The sequence below is a fragment of the Pipistrellus hanaki genome (assembly GCF_964339955.1).
Source record: "Pipistrellus hanaki genome assembly, chromosome: 12".
Lineage (NCBI taxonomy): Eukaryota > Metazoa > Chordata > Mammalia > Chiroptera > Vespertilionidae > Pipistrellus > Pipistrellus hanaki.
Window position 1 is genome coordinate 8181196 of NC_140514.1, and position 26577 is coordinate 8207772.

Here is a 26577-nt window from a genome sequence, read left to right on the forward strand (position 1 = left end):
GGAGGGGACCTCTCTCACTATGCCCCTGATCTGCCTCTGTCTCCAAGACCAGGCGGGCGTTTCTTTTCCAGGGAGCGGGGAACAAACGCCAGAAAGAACTGGCTGTGGGGAAGCGGGATGAACCTGTGGAGGGGTTGCTGGTGGCTCACACTGCGCTCAGAGAACGTTTTACAGGGAGGCCCGCCTGTTTTCGGGAGCAGCGGCTCAGGTTGAGGGTGGGCCAAAGTGTAGGGGGCTGGAGGAAGAGGGAGGGAGGGAAACTTCACAAAAGTCTGGTCACGTCAGGATAGCTGGTATTTTGTCCACATCGGTCAGGAAGTACCATCAGATCCGCTAATCATGGATGGCGCAAAAATGGGAATCGGAAGGGTCTGCGGCTGACCTTGTCCTAGGTACCCAAGGGGCCTCCATCCAGCCCCCTCTGGGCCCCACGGAGAAGGTGGTCCCTCGCTGCCGTAAAAACCCTTTCAGGAACACAGCGAGGTGGAGAGATGGCTTTCGCCGTCGCTCTCCAGAACCTCGGGGTTCAGATTCAAGTTCAACATGGTCAGCACGCAGGGCATTCTCTCCCGGCCCCCGGATTCAGTCAAAGGCTGGAGAGGGACAGCGAGCAGCAGGCGATGCGGGTTCTCAGGTGGAGCCCACCCCGAGCCCCTGCTGCTCCAGCGCGGGGCGGGGCGGCCGGCGGCCCCGGAGCGGGTAACGGGGAGGCCCGGCGCGCCGGCCCCGCCCCCGCGCGCTCCCGGGGCCGCGCACAGGCGGCGGGGCGCGTGCCCGCGGCGCGGGCGGAGGAGGGCGGGCGGCGGGCCGGGTCCCAGGGGCGCGGCCGCGAGCCCGGGAGGGTCTGGGCGCTGCGGTGCGGGATCCGGTTTGGGGGCGGGGAGGGGGGTCCCCCCCGGCGGCGGAGCCCGCGGGCCTGAGCGGATCGGAGGACGAGGCCGGGAGGGGACGGCGCGGCGGGTCCCCCTCCGGCGGCCGCGCCCGGAGGTGAGTGTCCGGGGCCGCGGCGCGGTCGGCGGGGGGAGGGGACCGGCGTTGGGTCCCGCCGGGCCGCCGCGATCGCCTTTGTCTGGGGGAACCGGGCTCCCGCTGGGTTTGGGGCCCCAGCGTCTGCGATCCCGAAAGGGCGCCATCGGGCGGCGGCGGGGCGAGACCCCGGCCCTGGCCAGCCCAGCCCCGGTGAGCGGCTCTGGGCTGCGGGCTGCGGGCTTCCTGGGGGCGAACTCCGGGAAAGCACAGCAGTGGGTTTTCTCGTCCCCAAGACGCTCAGGAACTTGGGGTTACAGGCTGTCAAATGCCCCTGTTTCCAAAGGCGATCGATCGCTGCAAAAGCAAGCACAGCGCAGGCAGTCTGTCTTAGTTAACTTCCCTCCCAGCCTCCCACAGCTCACTCTGTTTTGCAAGTTTGGTGTTCGGCTGTTTTCATACTTAATTTCTTTCTTTCTTTTCTTTTTTTTCTGGTGTCTGTTTTTCTTTGTCCTCGCAGTGGATTGCTTTCTCAGTGGATTGCTTTTTCAGCGTTGGCTCCTTGGTCGGTAATTGGAGATGGTTGAAAATAAAGAGGGGAGACTTGTCTGTATTGATGTCAGTGCGGAACTGTAAAGTGTGATGATTGTAAGGGACCAGAACACCAACTTCCTTATTTCATAGGCATGGCTCAAGCATGTTTGGGAGTACTTATAAGTTTCTAAATGATAGTTTCGTCTTAATGGGACAGACTTTTTTTAAAAAAAAAAATGCTGAAAGTCTCAGTGACGTAAAAATGCAGTTGAATTCAGTGAGGACTGAGCACCATCCATGTAAGAACAGTAACGTGAATGCTAGGCACTGGTGGAATCTAAAAATGAGTGAGAATTGTGTGCAGGATAAAGAAAATGATTAAACACAAATAGTAACGATACAGACAGAATACAGAGTTAACAGACACTACTGCTTATTGACCACTGACTCCTACACCTGCAGGGTGGTAAATACTTTACATGCATACTTTAATTGCTTCATACTTAATGTTTATTACCTAGTGTAATGTCATTCACATTTTTTTAGTACCTACGGTGTGCTGAATGCTAATGGTTTTGATAGAGTAAGTAGGCAGTGAGACATGAGCAGAGTGGGAACCATAGGCCAGGTACAGAAGGTCACTTGGTTGGAAAGCCCTGGGTGCCTAGCAACCGGGAAAACAAGTATTGCTGGGTGGGACCTGTCCTGAGATGACCTTCCTCCTCTGGCTTGTGGGAGACCCCCTCGGGGAAGAACTAGGGGGCTGGAGAATAGCCTCAGGACACTCCAATACAAGCCCGTAAGCATGAAGTGTCCACAGCAATGAGGTTCTGGCTTGTATCATCATCTCAGGAACAAAGACTTGGGTGTGCTGACCACAGAGACAGAGTTTTGGTCAAACCAGAGATAACATGTAGGCCTCAGTCGTGTTTCAGCACCAGACCCGGAAAAGCAGCAAAACCAGAGGCAGCCATGTCAGAACTGACATCAGGACCAGCTGCAATGACTGATATCTTCCTACCCTGGTGCTGACCAATTGCAGAGACCTGGACCCTGAAAGAACACACCTGGAAAGCTGGTGCATATCCTATTGAGCTGCTCCCCCGAGACTTCCCCTAAAACCCCCAGCTTTGGAAAGCAGATAAAATCCCCTGAGATGAAGGACCCGGACAGTCCCCACCCACTTCCCTGTGAACTCTCTCTCACTCGCACTCCCTTACACGCCTGCACCTTTCCTGCCACTTGCTTGCTTTCCCCTAAGTTTTTTTTTTTAAATATATTTTATTGATTTTTTACAGAGAGGAAGAGAGAGGGATAGAGAACCAGAAACATCGATGAGAGAGAATCATTGATCAGCTGCCTCCTGCACACCCCCTACTGGGGATGTGCCCGCAACCAAGGTACATGCCCTTAACCAGAATCGAACCTGGGACCTTTCAGTTGGCAGGCCAACGCTCTATCCACTGAGCTAACCCGGTTTTGGCTCCCCTAAGTTTTAAGGGCTCTTCTTTTGCCTCCATAACTTGTTTTTCTGAGCCCATGCAGCCCAGCTAGCAGGCTCACTTCTGCTACCTCTGCGACATCCTACATTCTTTCTCAGCCGAACTCAAGCACCGGAAGTCTAACTTCACAGGCTACGTCTGGTGCCATTCACAGTTAGCAACATGATGACTACCATTATACAATAGATTTCACCTTTCAGGACTTTACATTGCCATTTGGGAAACATTGTCATTGTGTGATGGTTTGAGCAAATCGTCACACAAGTAAATGCCAGCAAACTTAGAGGCTAAAAGAAGGAAGAATGTAGGCTGTGGTGAGAGCAAGGAGGGAGTTGCGGGGGCCCTTCTCTCAGCCAGGAAAATTCGTTAAGGTTTTCCTAAGAAAGTCATCCTCGCCGAAACCGGTGTGGCTCAGTGGATAGAGTGTCAGCCTGCGGACTGAAGGGTCCCGGGTTCGATTCCCGTCATATGGTTGCGGGCATATCAGGCAGCTGATTGATGACTCTCTCCCATTGGTGTTTCTAACTCTCTATCTCTCTCCCTTTCTCTCTGTAAAAAATCAATTAAAAAAAAAATATTTTTTTTTTTAAAGAAGAAAGTCATCCTCAAGCAGAGGTGTGGGTAAATAGGAACGGGAGACGGGGGCTCCCAAAGGCGAGAAGAAAAGGTCCAGGCGTAGGAAATAGGTTCCACTGAGGCTGGGAAGAGATGGGGAGCGGAAAGGTCAAAGCCGTTGGATGGAATGTGGAAAGCACAGGAGGATGTGGTTGGGGCCAGAGAGAGCTTGTGGGGCTGCTGAAGCAATGCTAAGGATTTGCAAGCATTTTTTTTTTTCTTTTTGTTTTTGTTTTTCTAAAACTTTTATGGAGAACTTTTCAAGGCACTCATGTAGTTCGAGAACCATTCAGCGAACCCCCCTGCAGTGTTATTCAGAGGATTTGGGCTGGATTCAAAGGGAAATGGAAGGTTTTTGAAGGGTTTTAAGGAGCCAAGTCCCACAATTAAATTTGTATGTTAGTCAGAAAGGTCACCCTGACATTTGTGTAGAAATCAGATTGGATGGGGACATGAGCGGATGTGAGGAAACCAGCTAGAACCTTTGGTAGTGGCTGTGACGATGAGGCAAATTCTATGTTACCAACTGGTCTGTCCTTGCTGTGTTAGCAAACCTATATTCATACCTTTTGGAGAAACTGTGTATCTCATGATACCAGACCTCGAGGATCCTGGATCCAATAGAGAGACTAAAAAACAGAACAGAAACAATAGTCAACAAGACCAAGAAGATTTAAATGCCCCACATCTAACTGCTTTAGGAGAGGCATGTTAACTGGGTTTATTATGTCCCCTTTATGGTGGAAGTGGACCTTGGGTTGGGGCTTGGAGGGTCATGGGGATTTCAATGCCTAAAGGATAGTTACAGTGTGAGCCAAGAAGTGGATGACTATGTTATGTTTATGGCACAATAAGGATCATATCTAAACGAAGGGGTTATTTTAGAGGAGTTGAAGATAATGTTGGAAAACTGTCAAGTGCAAAAAGCAAACGGCACCATTAATATGTAACGTGTCAGTTTTGTTCAGTATGTGTCCCAAGCACCCAGAATCATGCCTGGTACACAGTTGTTGCTGAATATACATTTTCAATATTTTTAAAACTTTACTTAGATATAATCAATATACAATAAGATGCAACCCTGGGCACCCTAACCAGGGATGGAGCCTGAAACCTAGGTATGTGCCCTTACCAGGAGTCAAACCCACGACCTTCTGATGTACAGGACAATGCTCCAACCCACTGAGCCACACTGGTCAGAGCACTGAATCTGTGTTGGCCAGATTTTTCTTTTCAGTGGATATGTTCCAAGAAGCTCAGTGCGCTCTGTCTCCTGGCTGATTTTATCACTGCAGTTGTTGGGAGTTAAGTGGGACAACATTTGGGAAGGTGTCTGGTAAACTGCGATCTACAGTACCAACGTAAGATGGCGGCGGTACTAATTAGAAGTAAACTGAAGCAAAACGAGGAAATTGTTCATCTGTCCATTCTGAGGCCCACTTCATGCTGGAAACTCCGGGGTTTGCCAGATGGCTCTTTTATTCTCTGCCGTACAGAGCGTGCCTTAGGCTCACTGGCGTTATGGGACTGTGGTGATTGTGGCAGCTCACTCAGTGGAGACACATACATTTTACATGGTTCAGAAATTATGCAGCCAGTATCCTAGGACAAGTCCATTTGAAACCAAGGACTCTTCCTTCTCTCCAGCTGTCATGAAACAAGCAGAACACACTGTATCGGTGGCCTAGAATGAGGAAATGATCACTGGCAGTAGTGATTTGCTAGAGGACAGCACTTTCAGGATGGTAACTCTTTGCTTTGCACTTGCTGTGTACTGTGGAAGGAACAGGAAATGTGTACCTCATGATACCGGACCTCAAGGATCCCGGATCCAGTAGAGAGACTAAAAGACAGAACAGAAACAGTAGTCAACAAGACCAATATGATTTAAATGCCCCACATCTAACTGCTTTAGGAGAGGCGTGTTAACTGGGTTTATTATGTCCCCTTTATGGTGGAAGTGGACCTTCGGTTGGGGCTTGGAAGGGTCATGGGGATTTCCATGCCTAAAGGATAGTTACAGTGTGAGCCAAGAAGTGGAGGACTACATTATGTTTATGGCACAATAAGGATCATATCTAAACGAAGGGGTTATTTTAGAGGAGTTGAAGATAATGTTGGAAAACTGTCAAGTGCAAAAAGCAAACAGCACTATTAATATGTAACGTGTCAGATTTGTTCATGCCTGGTATACAGTAGTTGCTGAATATATATTTTTAATATTTTTAAAAACTTTACTTAGATATAATTAATATATAATAAGATGCACATATTTAAATATATAATTAGTATACAATAAGATGCACATATTTAAAACATACCATGCAGCCCTCAGTGGTTTGGCTCAGTGGATAGAGTGTCTGCCTGCAGACCGAAGGGTCCCTGGTTCCATTCTGGTCAAGGGCACATGCCTGGGTTGTGGGCTCCATATCCAGTGGGAAGAGTGAGGAGCCATTCAGGAGGTAGCCAATCAATGATTCTTTCTCATCATTGATGTTTCTACCTTTCTCTCTCTCTTTTAAAAAGACATACCATGTAATACATATTTTAGCATTCAATATTTTTATTTTAAATATTTTTATTTAAATATTAAGTGCTATTAAGTATTTTAAAATATTAAAGAGTATTCAACTGTGTCTATGTTTTATTTCTTAAATAAACAAAAAGAGTCTAGCTGGCCTGGCTCAGTGGCTGAGCCTCGACCTATGAACCAGGAGGTTAAGGTTCAGTCCCAGGTCGCGAGCATATGCCCAGGCTCCATCCCCAGTATGATCAGTGATTCTCTCTCATCATTGATGTTTCCATCTCTCTCTCCCTTCCTCTCTGAAATCAATAAAAAAAAAAAAAAATGTTTTTTAAATAAATAAACAGAAAAAAGTCAAAATGTAAATTTTTCTGAATCTGAATGGTAGGGATGGGTGTTTATATATTTATTTTATGTATGTTTGTAAGGGGGAAGCAATTTTTAAAAGGGAACCAATTAAATAGTTTTAGAAATGATGAGATTTGAAGGACATGTCATAGGAGAAAACATTAGTACACATTAAGTTCTGCTTTTCTGAATATATTTTTAATTTGTTTTCTGGTTCTTAAAACGTTTTATCAAAGTAACATATACACGATTTAAAGGGGTCGTGTGGCTCTAAGTGACTCTCTCTACCTTACCCTCTAGTCAGAAGCTAAGAGTCTGAAATGACTACTGGGAATGCTGCTGAGGGTCCGGCCTCACACCCTTCCTGCCCACTCCTACGCCTTCAGAATTTCCTTCTCCTCTCTTCCTCTCGGTTTGGACTCATGTTTCAGAATTGCTCACTGTTTTCTCATAAGCAGGCTAAGGAATGAAGTCGCTATCAGTTTACATTCAAGTCATAATGAAAACAATAGAGGTATTGAAAACAATTTTCAAGATAGGCTCCAATTTTCCGGAGCAGACTCCCCTGTTCTACTCCAAGTCTTAGCAAAACGTAGGCTCCCTGGGAGTGAGTGCTCCAGCCAAGCCGGCTGTGGTTATGGCCCAGATCCAGCAGCAGGAGCAAACTGGAAAGCTGGAGTGGAAGTCAGATCAATCAGACTCTCACTTTCTCTGATAAAAGGCTGCCCCGGATCCTGTTACCCAGGTTAACTTCACCTCCAGATCCTTCGGAGGCTGTTAAGGGGCCAGTAGATTATTCTAGTGCCCGTTTTCTTTCTTGTTCTCATGGCTTTGGAATGGCTATGACTGACTCTGTTTTCTATTTAAATACACTTAAAATTCCCTGGCCTCTATGTCACAGCAGTTAGAGAGCCAGCCCATGCACCGAAGGATCTTGGGTTCGATTCCCTGTCAAGGGCATGTGCTTGGGTTGCAGGTTTGATCCCCAGCCACAGTTGGGGTACATGTGGGAGGCAACAAATCTCTCTCTTTCTTCTTTTCTCCCTCTTCTTTTCTTTTCCTCCCTCTTTCTCCCCGCTCCATCCCTCCCTTGCAGTCTCTGAAAATCAATGGAAAAAATATCCTCCAGACAGGATTATTTAATAAATAAATAAGTATACTTAAAACTTACTTTAAAAAAAAAAATTCCTGCCCCTAGACTGTTTGGCTCAGTGGACAAAGCGTTGACCTTCAGACCAAAGGGTCCTGGGTTCGATTCTGGTCAAGGGCACATACCTTGGTTGCACGCTCCTCCCTGGCCCAGGCTCTGGTCAGGGCATGTGCAGGAGGCAAACCAATCTTGGTGTTTCTCTCACATCGATGTTTCTCTCTGTCTTTCCCTCTCTTCCACTCTCTCTAAAAATCAGTGGGAAAATATCCTCAGGTGAGGATTAACAAAAATAAGGTAAAATAATCCTCACCCGAGAATATTTTCCATTGATTTTTTTTTTTTTTTTTTTTTTTTTAAGAAAAAGGAAAGGAGAGGGGGGAGAGAGAAACATCAGTATGAAAGAGAAACATTGATTGGTTGCTTTCCATACGCACCCAGACCAGAGATCAAACCCCAAACTGTGCCCTGAGAAGGAATGACACAGGGGCCTTCAGTGTATGGGGCCACACTCTTCCTTACCACACCCAGCCGAGGCTTAAAACTTACGTTTTTAAATAGCTGTGCTGGATTTGCCTCCTGTATATGTACTCTCTAGAGAGAATCTAAGAAACATATTATTTGATACCACTTATTTGGAGTTGAAATATTTTTAATGCTTTATAGAAATCTAACTTGATTCTGTCTCCTTTTTTGGGTAAAGTGTTTTTCTTTCGTTTTAAATCCGTAGTGTAGTCTCTTGGATCTTAATGTCATAAAAAGATCTGTGTTTGGCTCACTGGATAGAGCGTCGGCCTGTGGACTGAAAGGTCCCGGGTTCAATTCTGGTCAAGGGCATGTACCTTGGTTGTGGGCACATCTCCGGTAGGGGGTGTGCAAGAGGCAGCTGATCAATGATTCTCTCTCATCGATATTTCTAACTCTCTATCCCTCTCTCTTCCTCTCTGTAAAAAATTAATAAAATATATTTTTTTAAAAAAAGATCTGTCATGACCTAATAATAACATATTCTTAACTATATTGTTTTTCTTTTAAATATATTTTTATTAATTTCAAAGAGGAAGGGAGAGGGAAAGATACAGAAACATTAATGATGAGAGAGAATCATTGATCAGCCCTCCCACACACCCCTGGGGATGGAGTACGCAACCAGGCATGTGCTCTGACCAGGAATCGAACCCGGACCTCCTATAAACACTCAACCACTGAGCCAGGCTGGCCAGGCTTAACTATATTGTTTTAAGCACATATAAATAGAAGTTTTAATTTAGTTTTTCCCTAATATGAACTTTTTAAAAGCATAGTCATGAATTGAAACTAACTTATATAGGTTTATTAAAGCATTGCACGCCAGTATTTTTTTTTAAAAGCTTATTTAATTTTAAAGCATCAAAAAGGCATTGATTTCTTTTTTCTTTCTCTCCATGATCAGTTTGATTGTATAGGAGACATATGTACTACTATTTGTAATACTATTTGTAAGACTAACTGTATAAACAATAAAATAAAATAGATCAGGGAGGGGGGGAGATTGTGGTATCTTTTTTGTTGTTGTTAAATAACCAGATATTCCAGATTAGATAAAATAGATCTGATTTTCCCTGCCTTGAATTTTGCAATAGGCAGGCAGTTCATAACTATTGTCTGTGTTTGACTTCACATAGCTCATTTGTATGCTACCACTTTATCTAAGGAAGAGATGGACGTGAATATAGATACTTGTTTATATTAGGGAAGGAGAGGACAATGTGGGAGGGGCAAGGACGGAAGCGGGCTGTCTCCGGAACAATATTTCTATGGCGCCATTTAACTATCCTACACACTTAAGAAACCTATTAACAGTTTGAATTGGCTTATCAAGTAGGTGGCAACACCAAACAGGGATTGTTTCAAGTCATTTAACACACAGTAATTTTACTGCGTGTCCTCGTGAGAGCTTTGAGTTCAGGTCACTTGTTCCTAAGATCCTTTCAGTGTCAGTTTGGGACCCATAGTAACTTATGAGAGAGAATATGAATGCATGCAATTTCAAATGCGATGAATTGCCGAAACCGGTTTGGCTCAGGGGTAGAGCGTCGGTCTGTGGACTGGGGGGTCCCGGGTCAGGGGCATGTACGTTGGTTGCGGGCACATCCCCGGTAGGGGGTGTGCAAGAGGCAGCTGGTCCATGTTTCTCTCTCATCGACGTTTCTAGCTCTCTATCTCTCTCCCTTCCTCTCTGTAAAAAATCAATAAAATATATAAAACATAAAATTAAAATGCTATGAATTAATTTATTTAAAACGCTAAGCTCGTAACTTTAACTTCTGTTTCCTTTTACCTTTACAGTAAGGCAGAAGAGAATGAAAGAAGTAGATAATCTTGAAAGTATAAAAGAATGGTAAGTTAATTCGGTCTGTGAAGTTTCTGTGTTAGTAATGCCTTCGTTAGTTTCTTTTCCTATTTTTACTGCATTTCACTGACTGTGATAGTAAGTGTTCATTATGATTATCTCAGTTAAATACCTAATAGTAGTATATTTTAAAGCAACTTTTTATTTTTCTTTTTCTTTTTTTTTTTTTTTACCATCACTGCATTGAATGGATTTTAGTGAAGTCACTAGATCTTCTTGTTACTAATTAAAAAACCAAAAGCATTGTTAGGACAATTGCCAAAAAGTATTTTTAAGAATTTAAGTGAATTAATAAGCATATTCTTTTTTGGTAGAAAAAAAAATGTTAAAGTCAAAACCGGTTTGGCTCAGTGGATAGAGCGTTGGCCTGTGGACTGAGGGATCCTGGGTTCGATTCTGGTTAAGGGCATGTACCTTGGTTGCGGGCACATCCCCAGTGGGGAGTGTGCAGGAGGCAGCTGATCGATGATTCTCTCTCATTGATGTTTCTGGCTCTCTATCCCTCTCTCTTCCTTTCTGTAAAAAATCAATAAAATATATTTTTTAAAATGTTAAAATTTTCTCTTTGCATATTATGGCTGTCATATAAATGAGAAATTCCATTTATATGACTTCGTTAGCTTCTTGTGATAGAGTCACAATGGAAACATAATGGCTTTGGAGTCAGATAAACCTAGGTTTGAGTCCATCTCTTTCTTTAAAAAAAAAAAAAAATTATATATATATATATATATATATATATATATATATATATATATATATATAAAACTGATTTTTTTACAAAGAGGAAGGGAGAAGAAAAGAGTGTTAGAAATATCGATGAGAGAGAAACACCTATCAGCTGCCTCCTGCCCACCTCCCACTGGGGATGTGCCCCCAACCAAGGTACATGCCCTTGACCGGAATCGAACCTGGGACCCTTGAGTCCACAGACCAACGTTCTATCCACTGAGCCAAACCAGTTAGGGCCATCTCTTTCTTACACCACTTCTCTGGCCTATGAGTGACGTAGACAGATTATTTGAGCTTCAGTGTCTCATCTGTATAGCCCACGGACACAGACCATACTGTGATGAAGGCCTGGGGTGGGGTATGGGATGGGTGGAGGAGAACAAAGTGGGGAGGAACAGGGGACATCTGTAATACTGTCAGCAATTAAAAAAATACATTTTTACAAAAATATATATGAACTGGGGTTCTACCTAGGTACCTGGAATATTTGGGGGAGAATTAGATAGGCTATATAAAGCACTTAGCATAGTGTTCGCAACCTAGAAGGCACTCAATAATCAGCAAATGCAAAATATATGACTGTTAATATAGAATACTTTATTTTCACTTACAGAGGCGAACTATATCTTGTGTTATGCTCTTTGCTCTTTGTTTTAAATCCTTGAGGCACATTTCTTTCATTCGTAGTTCCTTTGAGACAGACAAGCATTTATTTCACACTTGCACATATTTTGAACATGCTTCTGTACCAAACAAACATCTGTTATTTATTTATTTATTTTTTTGACGAGAGTGTTTATCGTTTTATTTATATTTGAGACTAACTGTATAATCTTAAGATTGTGTCAGGGAGGGGTCTCTAAGCCCACCCCCAGGCTTATAGTCACACTATGATTTATTACAGCGGACAGGTAAAAAGCAAAATCAGCAAAGGGCAGAGAGCACATGGGGCAAGGTCCAGGAGAAACCGGGCACCGGCTTCCAAGAGGCCTCACCTGGGACGTACTGTGTTCTCCCAGGAATACGTTAGGACAGCCCGTGTGAAACGCTATCCACCGAGGAAGGTCACGGAGAGCAAGCCTCGGCATTTTATTGGGGGCCAGTCACCGCCTCACATTTCAGACTCTCCGAAGGAAGGCAGGCAGGCCTTGCAGAGGCTAGCCGCGAGGCCCACTGGATTAACTCTTTCCTACGCGGAAATAAAGTGAACGAATGATTTAAGAGACTAAAATTAGCTTGGGACTTTTTATTTCAATAGCTTTATGGAGACCTAATTCACCTACCATATAATTTATGCACTTAGAGTATTCAATTCAGTGATTTTTACTCCATTCACAACATTGACTACATTAGCATTGTGAGAAATCATCTTAGGGTATGATTATTTTTTTTAATAAGAAGTATCATATCATTGCCTTGGAAATGGCATAATTAATACTTTATGATAATAGGGAATGTCTTAAGAGTAGATACAGAACACTGGCTGGTTTGGCTTGGTGGATAGAGCTTCGGCCTGCAGACTGAAAAGCCCCAGGTTCTATTCCGGTCAGGGTCACATGACCGGGTTGCAGGCTCGATCCCCAGTAGGGGGCGTCCAGGAGGCGGCTGATCAATGATTCTCTCTCATCATTGATCTTTCTATCTCTCTCTCCCTTCCTCTCTGAAAAAAAAAAAAAAGTATTTTTTTTTAAAAGAGTAGATATAGAATTTCCTAGAAGAGTATAAGGAATGTATTTAAATTAAAATATTGCCTGAAGTGTCAGCAATTTGAGAGCAATATAACTATGGCTATTTTGAGAGACAGTCCAGCCCAGTGATTAAGAGTGCAGACATTGGTGACCTGGCTTCTGTTCCCAGCTTCACCTCCCAATAGCTTTGTGATCTTGGGCAAATTGCTTAAGCTGTTTCATTATCTACTCAGTGGAGCCCTTTAGATCTTGTGAGGACTGAATGAGTTAACATGTGTAAAGTACTTAGAATGGTTCCTAACATCCTCCTATATAATAAAAGGCTGATATGCAAATTATGCCCTCAATTGGGATTTCGACCAGGGGTAGGGCCGGCTGGCCAACCGCCCGCAGCCCCTCCCCTTGGGCCCCCTCACCCCCATCAGGGGCAGGCTGGACGGATCCCACCCTGCACTAATTCATGTATCGGGCCTCTAGTGTATTAATAAATGCACAATAACTGTCCGTTATTTAGAGAGGCTTTATAGCACATCATGGTAGTAGCAGCATAGACTTGGAGGACATTAACATTCTGTTCACATTCTGCTTCTGCCGCTTACTAGTTGTGTAACCTACGACATGAACGTTAACCTCTCTGTGACTCATTTTTCTTATCTACAAAATGTGGATAAAGGTGTATCTATAGTTCCTGGCACAGTCCAAGAGCTATAAAAAGTGTTGGTTACTTATTGAACCTGAGAAGATACATCTCAGAACATTATGAATCTAATATATGAATTCAAAAAAGATCTGTCAGGAATATTTTTTTCTATCAAATAAATCTTAGTTAATATTTCATGTCTATACTAATAAAAGCATAATATGCCAATTGGACTGGGAGATCTTCCGGACGTCCTTCTGGACAAAGCCATGGTGGTGGGGCCAAGGTAGAGGCGCTTAGGAGGTATCAGGCCAGGAGGGGAGGGCAGCTGGAGATGATCAGGCCGGGGGGTGGGGTGGGGGAGGGGGCATTTGGGGGCATGAGCAGGCTGGCAGTTAGGGGCGATTAGGCAGGCAGGCAGGTGAATGGTTAGGAGCCAACGGTCCTGGATTGAGAGAGGGATGTCCCAGATTGGAGAGGGAGCAGGCCGGGCTGAGGGACACCCCCCTTCCTCCGCCCCCAACCGCACAAATTTCGTGTACCAGGCCACTAGTATAATATAAATATAGAATGAAATCCAGTATATGGAAGTGAGCAAAATAGGTGAAGGGGTTCAAAAGATGCATATTTCCAGGTATAAAATAATAGGTCATAGGGGTGTAATGTACTATAGTGACTATAGTTGCTAATTAGTGACTATAGTTACTAATACTGTATTGCATATGTGAACGTTGGTAAGGTAATGCCCTGCCTGGGTAGGTCAGTTGGTTAGAGCATCATCCTGGTGAAATGTATCCCCCAGCTCCCACCCCACATATGTTTTTGGTTGTTATAACACTTTGGGGGTGGAAACGTATGCATGCTACTGACATCTAATGGGTCAAGGGCATGGATGCTGCTAAACATCCTAGAACACCTAGGACAGCCTGCACAACAAAGAATTACCTCTCCCCAAATGCCAATATAGACTCAACTTGAGAAAACCTTGCTCTGCACCAAAAGGGTTAGTGACTTCCCAAGGTCACCTCCGTGTTAACTTAGAAGAGGGTCTAGATTGCGGACTTGGAAGTAGCATCTCAGGCCAGGATCCCTTAACCAGAACCATTTATGTAAACTTTTAGAGAACCAGTAGTTACTAATGCTTACTTTTCTGCGTTGTGTATATAGGGTTTGTGAAACAGGATCTGACAACCAGCCTCTTGGTGACAATCGACAAGCAACTTGCGAGTACTTTGTCGACAGTCTCTTTGAGGAAGCCCAGAAGGTTGGTGCCAAATGCTTGTCTCCCACCGAACAGAAGAAACAGGTAAAGGCTTCTGGCTTTTTTTCTCCTTTTCTCCACGTACGGACCTTTTAGAGGGTCCATGGGATCAAAACTGTGTAATAACAATAGTGAGATGTGCCGAAACCGGTTTGGCTCAGTGGATAGAGCGTTGGCCTGGGGACTGATTCCAGTCAAGGGCATGTGCCTTGGTTGCGGGCACATTCCCAGTGGGGATGTGTACAGGAGGCAGCTGATCGATGTACCTCTCTGTCATCGATGTTTCTAACTATCTCCCTCCTTCCTGTCTGTAAAAAATCAATTAAAAAAAAAAAAATAGTGAGATGTTATTTACCTGGTCATCATGTTGATCTTGCTCTGATCCTGCAAAATCAATGGTGGGTAGTAAGCTGCTGACACCGTAGAAGAAATTGGGGGAGTGGGGGCATGCATGGGGAGGGGTTTGGGATGGGGATGGGAGGGGATGTGATATCTTAATCAATGAAGTAACTAAAAAAGAAGGAATTTCCAAAACCGGTTTGACTCAGTGGATAGAGCGTCGGCCTGTGGACTGAAGGGTCCCGGGTTCAATTCTGGTCAAGGGCATGTACCTTGGTTGCGGGCACATCCCCAGTGGGGGGTGTGCAGGAGGCAGCTGATCGATGTTTCTCTCTCATCGATGTTTTTAGCTCTCTCTCTCTCTCCCTTCCTCTCTGTAAAAAATCAATAAAGTATATAAAATAAGAAATAAAAAAGAAGGAATCGAGGCAGTGGCTACAAACTGTACTAGTAATTATGGTCTTCTTTGCTTGCACTTGCAGAGGGGAAATGAACACTGGTGTCAATTAAGAATGTTCTTGAAGAAGTAGTAATAATAATAATTTTTATTAAATCCCAATCCTTCAGTGCACATCTTATTACTATTGTGTGACAAAATGCGAAGTACACATAGGCATTTTACAATATACTAAAGTATCATATTTTTTTAAATTAACATGATGCATTTTGTTTCTTCCTGCTTTGCAGGTAGATATAAATATAAAATTATGGAAAAATGGATTCACGGTCAATGATGATTTCAGAAGTTATTCAGACAGTGCAAGTCAGCAGTTTCTGAATTCCATCAAAAAAGGGTAAGCAATCTTTGACAAGAGAAGGGTAGTTTAGGCATGTTTCATTTGGAAGGATGGTTTTTAATGGCTGTTTACACATCCCTCCACATTCACAGGTACTTTTAGAAATCCATATTTTCATAGGATGGGTTTTCTTAAGAGAGCCGCAGCTATAATTTTGAAAAAGGGGTAGGAGTTTTGAATTTTGATCCGTCAGAATCTGATTTAAACTAATTCACGTTGCCAAGAATTACCTAATACCCCATCCTAGTTGTTATATTTAATATTCATGTTTAAATACCTTTATAGTCTCTGAATTGTGGTTTCCATTGCATAGGTAATCCCATTTAGTTTATCCAATTTTCGGTGGATAAACATTTGGGTCATTTCCACATTTTGGCCATTGCAAATAATGCTACTATGAACATTCCTGTAGCATTTTTTGTAGCAAGTTTTTGTGTGGATGAACTATGTTTTCAATTCTCTCAGGTCTAGGAGCAGAACTGTTTTCTAACTCTATGTTTAACTTTATGAAGAACTACAAAACAGTATTCCAAAGTGACTGCACCATTTCACACTCCCAGTGTATGAGAGTTCCAATTTTTCATAGACTTGTGAACACTTGTTAGTGTCAGTTTTTTTCATCACTGTTATTCTAATGGGTATGAAGTGGTATCTTACTATGGTTTTGATTTGCATTTCTCTAATGACCAGCGATGCTGTGCATTTTATCATGTATGTATTAACCATGTGTATATCTCCTTTCAACAAAATGTCTGTTCAAATCCTTTGTCCATTTTTCTCTTTGCCTGTTTTTAAAATTGGTTTACTTGCATTTTGTTGAGTTATGAGAGTGCTTTATATATTCTATACAAGTCCGAATGACATGTATATCTGTATGCTAACATGAGAAGAGTTCTGTAGTATATTGCTTTAAAAAAGCAGTTTGTAACTCTGACCAGTTTGGCTCAATGGACAGAGCATCGGCCTGTGGACTGAAGGGTCCCAGGTTCAGTTCTGGTCAAGGGCACATGCCTGGGTTAAGGGCTGGATCCCCAGTAGGGGGCATGCAGGAGGCAGCTGACCAGTGATTCTCTCTCATCATTGATGTTTCTACCTCTCTCTTCTTCTCCCTTCCTTTCTGAAATTAAAAAAAAAAGAAAAAAAATCTGATGTGTTTTATATTTTATTTGTCATCCCCAGAATAAATCTATATTTTCATTTAAAATTTGAAGTGATAGCTTGATTTTTCTAGTATATTTTTAGCCCTATTCAGACACCTATAAAAATTATCAAAGTGCTTAAATTTAGCAGCATATGGTCATCAAATACCTCATGACTTTAGTACCATTCTAGGTGCTGCTGAATGACTCAAGCTGTTCATGAATTTGTACGCTAAACAATGATTCAGTAGCAATATTCTTGTTTTTTAGTATTTGCACTATTTAACTTCTTTTAACTGCATTCATTTTTTTTATTGTGAAGATAATATGTCTCTTATTTCTATACTAGAGGCCCAGTGCACGAAATTTGTGCACGGGTAGAGTCCCTGCCCACGACAAGGGCCAATCTGTTGGGTGACCAGTGGTGCTATTGGGGGGGGGGGGGGGGGGGGAGAAGGGAGGGAGAATGCCTCCCGCTGGCACCTGCCTTGGCTGGCCTGAGGCCTGCGGGCTAGAGATAGCTCCTGTGTTGATCATCTGCCCTGTAGTTGTCAGTGCACATCATAGCTACTGGTCATCTGCCCCCTGGTGGTCAGTGCATGTCATAGCAAGTTGCTGACCGGCCTTAGCATATCATTTGCATATTACTCTTGGATTGGTTGAAAGGATGACTGGATGACCAGACACCTTGCATATTAGGATTTTATTATAAAGGATATTTTTCAGTTTCTTTTGCATGTAGAGTATGTTTTTCAGAAAAAGAAAATGCACATGGTGAGTGCGGGCCCTTTGTTTCTTTCCCTTCCCAGGGAACTGCCTTTGGAATTACAGGGGACATTTGATAAGGAGGAGGTGGATGTTAAAGTTGAAGATAAGAAACATGAAGTATGTGTGGCAACGAAGCCTGTGTTCCAGCCCTTCTCAGGACAGGGTCACCGACTGGGAAGGTGAGTGGGCTCCTGATCCGTGCTTGTCGTAGCAGAGGCTGGACTAACATTCAGCCCATCATTATTTTACCAGGGAGGCCACAGATAGGGAGCTTATCATTTCTCCTATTGCAAATGGAATTTTCTTATTAATCCTCACCAAGGACATGCAGAGAGAGAGAGAGCGAAAGAGAGAGGGAGAGTAAGTGAAACATCAGTGTGAGAAAGAAACATTGATCGGTTGCCAATTGGGGATCAGACCCACAACCCAGGTACCGGTATATGCCCTGAATGGGAATTGAACTAGCAACCTTTCGGTGCACCGGATGATGCTCAACCAACTGAGCCACTTCAGCTAGTGCGAATGAAACTTTTTATGTTAGCTCTTGTGAGGACTCCTCTAAGTCATATTTACCTTAGTATGAATTAGCATATGCTGGCACTACAGTAAAAAAAAATCTTGGAAGCTTGGTTTCATCAAATCAAAGGGCATGGCTTATTGAGGACATTAGGCAAAATTGGATGGATGAGTCGTTTCTTTTCTCCCTTACACCCACCATGGAGCTTTGCCATTAAAGTTAGCATGCATCTGCTAGCTTTTGAATATAGGGTTCCGTTTTACATATACCACTGCTTTCAACATTGTACTGTAATCAATATCTGAATTTCGAGGTAATAAAAATGAAAAATGTCTGATAAAGTTAGCAGTATTAAAACCTTTATTTATTTTTGTTGTTAATGAAAATAAGCTTTATGCCAGGACCGGTTTGGCTCAGTGGATAGAGCGTCGGCCTGCGGACTGAAAGGTCCCGGGTTCGATTCCGGGCAAGGGCATGTACGATACCTTGGCTGCGGGCACATCCCCAGTGGGGGGTGTGCAAGAGGCAGCTGATCGATGATTCTCTCTCATCGATGTTTCTAACTCTCTATCTCTCTCTCTTCCTCTCTGTGAAAAATCAATAAAAATAAAAAAAATAAGAAAATAAGCTTTATGTCCTAGTTTGGCTCAGTGGCTAAAGCATCTACCTGTGGACTGAAGGGTCCCAGGTTCAATTCTGGTCAAGGACATATGCCCGGTTGTGGGCTCAGTCCCCAGTAGGGGGCGTGAAGCAGGCAGCCGATCAATGATTCTTTCTCATTATTGATGTTTCTATCTCTCTCTCCCTCTCCCTTCCAACTGAAATCAATAAAAATATATTTTAAAAAATTAAAAAAAGAAAATAAGCTTCATTACATCAAGTAATAAATATATAAAAAGATGCAGTGGCAGTCATTTCCTTTCAGATGTTGGTAGTATCAAAACCTTTAATTACGCCCAGTTGGTGTAGCTCAGTGGTTGAGTGTCAACCCATGAACCAGGAGCTCAGGGTTCGATGCCTGCTCAGAGCACATGCGTGGATTGCGTTCTCAATCCCCAGTGGAGGCATGCAAGAGGCAGCCAATCAGTGATTCTCTCTCCTTATTAATGTTTCTAACTTTCTCTCTCCTTTCTTCTCTCTGAAATAAAAAACACACATACCTTTCATTATTTTCAGATTTTGCGGTTGTTTTTTTTGTTTTATCCTCACCCGAGGATATTCCCCATTGATTTTTTAGGGAGAGTGGAAGAGGGAGGGAAAGACAGAGAAACATCAATGTGTTTAGAGAAACACATCAATTGGTTGCCTCCTGCATGGGGTCCGGGCTGGGGAGGAGCCTGCAACCAAGGTATGTGCCCTTGACTGGACTCGAACCCAGGACCCTTTGATCCACAGGCCAACACTATCCACTGAGCAAAACCAGCTAGGGCTGCAGTCTTCTGTATATCTATGCCTTATAGCAGAATATGCAAAGAGTTTAGATGTGGGATCACTTTTATTTTTATGAATTCTCATATGTTAATTTTCAAGATTGGTAAAGTGTATACACATTCATGCACACATATAAAAATATCCAGATGTGATTTTCAAAATGCTGAAAATAATCTGTATACCATTGGATCTACTTTTTAACAGAATAACAGTGTGCATTTGGTGGAAATGAATGACATATATATCTGTGTGCTAACATGCATCTGATTTTATTGTCTGGATTTTTTTAGTGCCACACCAAAAATTATTTCAAAAACAAAAAGTATTGAAGTTGAGAAGAAAAATAATTTGTCTACTGTCCCACTAAACAACCTGGAACCCATCACTAATATACAGATCTGGTTAGCCAGTGGAAAAAGGATTGTTCAGAAATTTAACATGTCTCATAGGTGAGTCTTTCACTTCATTATTTGGCTGATTTGTTTCTAATTTTCATTTTAATTTCTTCTATTAACTTCAATCAAGAATTGCATTTCTTTATTATCTTAATGTGATTATAGAGATCACAGTATACATTTGTTTTTTAATCCTCACCCCAGGATGTTTTCCCATTGATTTTTAGAGAGGGTGGAAGAAAGAGGGAAAAACAGAGAGAATCATGGATGTGAAAGAAACACATTGGTTGCCTCCTACACAAGCCCCAACCAGGGAGGAGCCTGCAGTCGAGATACATGTTCTTGACAGAAATGGAACCCGCAGGCCAATGCTCTATCCACTGAGCCACACTGGGCCATAACTATAACTATATTTGTTATTTTTACTGCAGTTTCTTTAATCTTTAAACACACACACACACACACACACACACACACACATATATGTTTATTGATTTCAGAGAAGAAGGGAGTGGGAGAGAGAGATAGAAACATCAATGATAAAAGAGAAGCATTGATTGGCTGCCTCCTGCATGCCCCCTACTGGGGATTGAGCCTGCAACCTGGGCATGTGCTCTTGACCAAAATCGAACCTGGGACCCTTCAGTCCACAGACCAACGCTCTGTCCACTGAGCCAAACTGGCTGGAACGAGTTCCTTTAATCTTTACTGTTTTTCTTACTTTTTATATTTGTATTGTTCGCCATAAGCTTTAGCCATTAGTTACCTAATATTTGGTATCCAAAGAAATATACAGGACCACATCTAGACTTTTTTCGTAACCTGCACAGGTTTAATAGAGTGGCACTTTTGAATTTTAGTGGATTGGGAGAATTTTGTCTTTCGTGATATGCCATATTTCATCAAGTCTGAGTTGCACTTTTTTTTACATTTAGCGCCTCTGAAATGGGGGTGCAGCCATTGTTGGCCACATGGCAATCATGTCCCAATTGTCTTTGCCTTAGTGTCTGCCTCAGAGCATGCAAAGCAAGTACCAGATGAGCAAAAACATCCCAGAGACAGTAGCAGAACACTTCTTAACTTCTGTATCAACAACACACCTGGTGACTCCGAGGATGGGTGTTATGTGGACAAACATTCCCGGGTCCGAGTGTGACTAGTGTTCACTAAGAATGACTCAGCCATTTCATTGTGCTTGTATAATGAAGCCCATGGGTGATGTGATAAATGTTTGTAGGAAATTAAGTTAAAAGTGCTCTTACAATAAATATTAAGGAGAATTCTAAGCCTTAAGAAAACACTTTGTATCCGAAACCGGTTTGGCTCAGTGGTAGGGCATCGGACTGAAAGGTCCCAGGTTTGATTCCGGTCAGGGGAATGTACCTTGGTTGCGGGCACATCCCCGGTGGGGGGTGTGCAGGAGGCAGCTGGTCGATGTTTCTCTCTCATTGACGTTTCTAGCTCTCTAGCTCTCTCCCTTCTTCTCTGTAAAAAATCAATAAAATATATTTAAAAGAAAGAAAGAAAGATAGAAAGAAAGAAAGAAAGAAAGAAAGAAAGAAAGAAAGAAAGAAAGAAAGAAAGAAAGAAAGAAAGAAAACAATCTGGATTTTTTTTTTTTTTATTTTTTATTTTTAGTAACACATACAATGATGTGTCTTAAAATCAATGGCATCTTAGTTTTGATGAACTGCACATGTGCTCTCCCTCTCTAAATACACATACGTACGTAGGTGAACATAACTCAGCTGCCTTCGAGATGGCAATGATTATTTTACTTTATGTGCATTATTCCGACGCCGATTCTCCCTGCACTGAGCGAAGGATTTTCCTCATTGGTTTTGAAGCACAGCATGACCTGGTCTTTAAGAGAAACCTATGTCTGTCTGTCTGACCCATTCAGAGCTAGGTGTGCGGATATGTAAACGTCCTATTATAGAAACTTAGAGATATACACAACAGCAGAGAGGACACAAGGACCTACCACTTAGTTTCCACTGAACTATTTCTAAGCAAATCCCAGACTTCATATAGTTTCATATGTAAATACTTCAGTCTGTATCTCTAATAGATAAGCACTCTCCAAAAATGTAACCATAGTAAAAAAAAAAAAAGGTAACCATAATACCCATAATACCCTCGCCACATATAACATGATGAATAGCAGTTTCCTACTGTTACCACGGGTCCACCTCTAAACGATAGCCCCAAGGAACAGCTCCATCATCATCAGTTGAGTGTCCTATGTATTCACACAGCCAGGTAGCTTCACCAGTGACTACTTTTATTTATTTATTTTATTTTATTTTTTTAAATAGAGAGGAAGAGAGAGGGATAGAGAGTTAGAAACATCGATGAGAGAGAATCACCGATCAGCTGCCTCTTGCACACTCCCTACTGGGGATGTGCCCGCAACCAAGGCATGTGCCCTTGACCGGAATCGAACCCGGGACCTTTCAGTCCGCAGGCTGATGCTCTATCCACTGAGCCAAACTGGTTTCGGCACCAGTGACTACTTTTAAATGGGCTCGTTCGCATTTCCATAAAATTGCACTAATCGTTGGTGCCATTTTGCAGGATAAGCCACGTCAAAGACTTCATCGAGAAGTACCAGGGCTCTCACAGAAGCCCCCCCTTTTCCCTGGCCACGGCGCGCCCCTACCTCAGGCTGCTGGACGAAGCGCTCACGCTGGAAGAAGCGGACTTGCAGAACGCCGTCGTCATCCAGAGACTCCACAAAACCACGGACCCCTTCCGAGGACTCTCATGACATTGACTTTGACACACCAAGTGGAAAGCTTGCAGGGAAGCGATGGTTTGTAAGTGAGCACGCAGGCCGAAATGGGGTGGGGGCACGTCAGGCTCCCTGAGCTTCTGGCTCGAGACCTACTGCACCCCCTTCAGGTGGGAAGACAAGTACGTACAAATCAGGAGAGGAAGCTGTGACGGAACGATATTCAGTGCCCTGTCTCCCAAAGGCTACTCAGAAACATACACTTCTTTTCAAATACCAGTTACTCAACGTAAGATATATTAAAGGACTATCTCATTCAGTGTCTTAATGTGGTATAAATTAGCAAATATATTCACAGCACCACTCATTTAAACATCATTCCCAAACAGCAGTGATTTATTAAAATGTTAGCTTGGCTCAGAATTTTTAAATAGCAATACATTAAAAATCGTACACGGCGGGTTAAAAGCATCAGTGTCCTTATTTCATACCTGAGATACAATCAAAATGCTAGAAGGAGCTGCTTCCGCCACAGCTATGCCTAAACCTCGAAGTGTGCTCAGTCTGCATCCTCTAAGGCAACAGACACTCCGATATTAACTCGGCAATAGTATCTGGTCAGTTCACGTAAGAATTCTGTAGCTTAGTATAATGTCAGGATTAATCTGTCTATTCACATTTCTACGTTGTTGAGAAGTATAACTTTTTAAATATATTTTTATTGATTTCAGAGAGGAAAAGAGAGTGAGAAATATCAAGGATGAGAGGGAATCATTGATTGGCTGCCTCCTGCAGGCACCCTATTGGGGATCAAGCCGCCACCTGGGCATGTGCCCTGACCAGGAATCGAACTGTGACCTCTTGGTTCACAGGTCAATGCTCAACCACTAAGCCAGGCCGGCCAGGTGAGAAGTATAATTTTTTTAAAAAAACTGTTCTCTCCAGGAACCTCAGTTCACCCCCTATTTCATTTCCTTTCAAAAATTAGGGACTTGCCAAGACCGGTTTGGCTCAGTGGATAGAGTGCCAGCCTGCGGACTGAAGGGTCCCGGGTTTGATTCCGGTCAAGGGCATGTGCCTTGGTTGTGGGCACATCCCCAGTTGGGGGTGTGCAAGAGGCAGCTGATCTATGATTCTCTCTCATCGATGTTTCTAACTATCTCTCTCCCTTCCTCTCTGTAAAAAATCAATAAAATATATTTTTTTAAAAAATTAGGGACTTATTCTTAGCTAACAATTCTCAGTATGTCATTCATTTGAGGCTGCTCACTTAGAATCCAATGTGTTGACACGTAGCTAATGAATATTTTTTTAAATGCCTTCCGTCATGTGTGATTTTCTATTCCATATGTTAGAGTGAACCTGTGTATACATTCAGGGGTTATGTATTACATTCTGATGTCACCAAGGAAGACTTGCTTTGTTTCTTAGACTTGAAAACCAGCCAGACTTCAATAGTCACTGTCCGATTGCATCCCCTTGCCCAAAAATGGGTTTAGGAAGCCTTTTTGCTGATGATCTGTTGAATCACATTTCAAGTGAAATACACCAGTACACCGAGTGTGCCAAGGAACTGAGCAGCCATGCCCGTCAGCAGCCATGTTCACAGGACATGGGGCGTCTGCGGGAAGGAGCAGGTCTTAGACGGTTTGGCCTCAAGACCTTCTGTTTATGTGGGCTATAAATATGTTAAAAATTAAAAGTTACACATATTTATCCATTTAAAAATAATAAACACGTAGCTATAAACACTTCTACGAAAAAAATCTCTACTTTCCAAAACATTCAAAGCTAAGGTTTCGTGAGAAAAGTGGCACTGCATCCCATTTCTTGCAGATGTCTCTCCTGCCCGCCTTAAAGAGACAGATGGCGTCTCATGTCTGCTTCGGCGTGCAATCTGCTGTGATATCACACAGCATGTGGCCTCCGGTAAACGCTGCCGCACGTTCATGAGAAAATGAACAAAACAAACAACGTCTCGGTACGATCATGACAATAGTTCTGACCTTGTGGACCCCGGAAAGACGTTCTTAGAAAGCAGTGATTTGCCGAGATTCCCAGGCCTTAGTGTAAGAATCCCTTGGGAAGCTTTTCAAAAGGCCTGTTCCGGCCCCTTACCACGCACATTCTGACTCCTCAGATCTGGGGTGAGTCCCGGATCTCTGCATTTTTTTTTTTTATTTATCTCATTTGATTCTTGGGTATGTGATGGCAGGAAATCCTGCACCCAAGTGTCCCCCTAAGAAAACAAAGCCTCATGGGCGCCTTAGACAGTGGAATGGGGGGGGGGGGGGGGCGGTCCTCTCAGTTTTATCTTTGTCCCCCGCCGTTTTGTTCTGAGACTGTTCCCCTTTAACTCTGAACTAACCATGCCATAAACCTATACGTTGTCTTCTATGAGCACAGCTGAGATACGGCTGGAACCTTTAAAGGAGGTTTTTATCAAAGGCTCAGGAATACCTAAAAGGGAGGTACCCTTAGAACTAGATGGCCTGTTTTCTATCTTCTGTTGGAGGAACATTTGAAGAATGCTTTCTTTTCCCAGCCTCTCCCTGCTAGAGACCTGTCCTTTTACTAGGAAGGGAGGACCAAGGAAAATCTCTCTTTGTTATTTGCTTTCAGATACGAGCAGATATGTAATAGAAAATAAATATTGTCAGTAATGTTTACAGCTGTGGTAGAGCCCTCTAGTGACACAATGGCATTCTTTACAATTCTTTACAATAGCGAGGGGACAGAAACATCAGTGAACTTCTCTTTCAGATATAATATAACGTAAGGTGGTTATTAACATATTTTCAAGAATAGGTAAGAAAATGTTTCCTACAGGCCTATCATGAAGCATCTTACAATTTTTACTTGCATGATTCTAGTCCTTATGTGATTCTCCATATATATTTCTATGCAGGGCCTCTTGAAAATATTTGTCTTGTACCAATAGAAAGCCTCCCTGGTGGATGCTCCCATGTGTAATTCTTTAGCCAGGAGACACCCAGGGGGTTTTCTTGGGTGTCCATGTAGAATACACCCCAGTGGGATGTTTCTGTGGGGAAAGACCCATCACCAGCTGTAACCTTCATTTTTGTAACTTGGAAAAACGTTCACTGACGTGGATAATATTCTCGGAGGTTTTCTAAAACGAGAATCATCTGATAAAGCTTTTTTACCTGAAAGTTTCACATCCTAAAGTTGTTCATTAAATGTGTAGAATCTTCAAAACATGTTGATTTTAGAAAACATAAGCTGAATTTGTCAAGGGCAGGCAACCTGGCCGTGAAGCATATGAGGTGTGGAATATAACTTGACCTAAGGTCATTTCAAAACTATTGTCAGTTTCATGAAAATCACTGTTAGAGTTAGTCAATAGAAGTACATTTCTAATTTTGCAGATTCTGATTTATTGGTTAAATTAACTATGCATTTTCTAGGTTATAAAGGTGATCTTATATACTTCTTCAGAATGCTTTTTATTATGTTTCATTGTGTTGAAAATATGGTATGTATGCATCTATTGTAGTGCCTTAAAGTACTTTGAAAGCAATCTTTTGCTGAAGGCTAAAAAGCTGTTGTCTTAAGGGTGGAATACTATTTGTTAAAAAGACCTGTGAAATAGCTCATACTTGTTTGTTATAAAGTGGTGACATACAGGTGCATTTGTCATTTTTGTTTGGCAAATTCATTCAGTTTGAGAATCTACAAATACTTATTATTTGCCTTCTGTTTGCCAGGTACTTTTAACCAATGTTATTTTCACTTAATACTCAGAAATGTTAAAGTGTGATATTTTTTATGCTAACTCAGTGTTTGTGTGTGTTTTTTAAACCATCCTTGTGACCTGAAGTGAACTAGCATGAAGACTCCTCGATAGTGTTTACTTGTTGGTTGTTTCTCTGACTTTTACAAACCATTTCATTAAAAAACAATTACACAGTACATCTTCAAATAGCAGTGTTTTACTCCGTAGTAGATGGATAGTTGACTCTGTTGTTTGCTTTAAATGTATTTTTGCACAGGTAATTCATATAAATTACAGAAAATTATAAGATGCAGATATTCTTAAATGATCTTTAAGTCACCTGTGTTACCATAAAAACATTCGAACCTGTAA

General features: G+C 42.6%; 1 protein-coding gene across 1 annotated transcript; it reads left to right on the plus strand.

Annotated features, from left to right (window-relative positions):
* The first annotated feature begins 760 nt into the window (after positions 1-760).
* On the plus strand, positions 761-26265 carry UBXN2A (UBX domain protein 2A). Its single transcript, XM_084900627.1, has 7 exons — positions 761-987; positions 9965-10016; positions 14256-14394; positions 15376-15482; positions 17434-17571; positions 19631-19789; positions 22313-26265. The coding sequence occupies exons 2-7, from the start codon at positions 9979-9981 to the stop codon at positions 22503-22505; spliced, it is 774 nt and encodes a 257-aa protein (XP_084756753.1). The 5' UTR covers positions 761-987; positions 9965-9978; the 3' UTR covers positions 22506-26265.
* Positions 26266-26577: the final 312 nt, after the last annotated feature.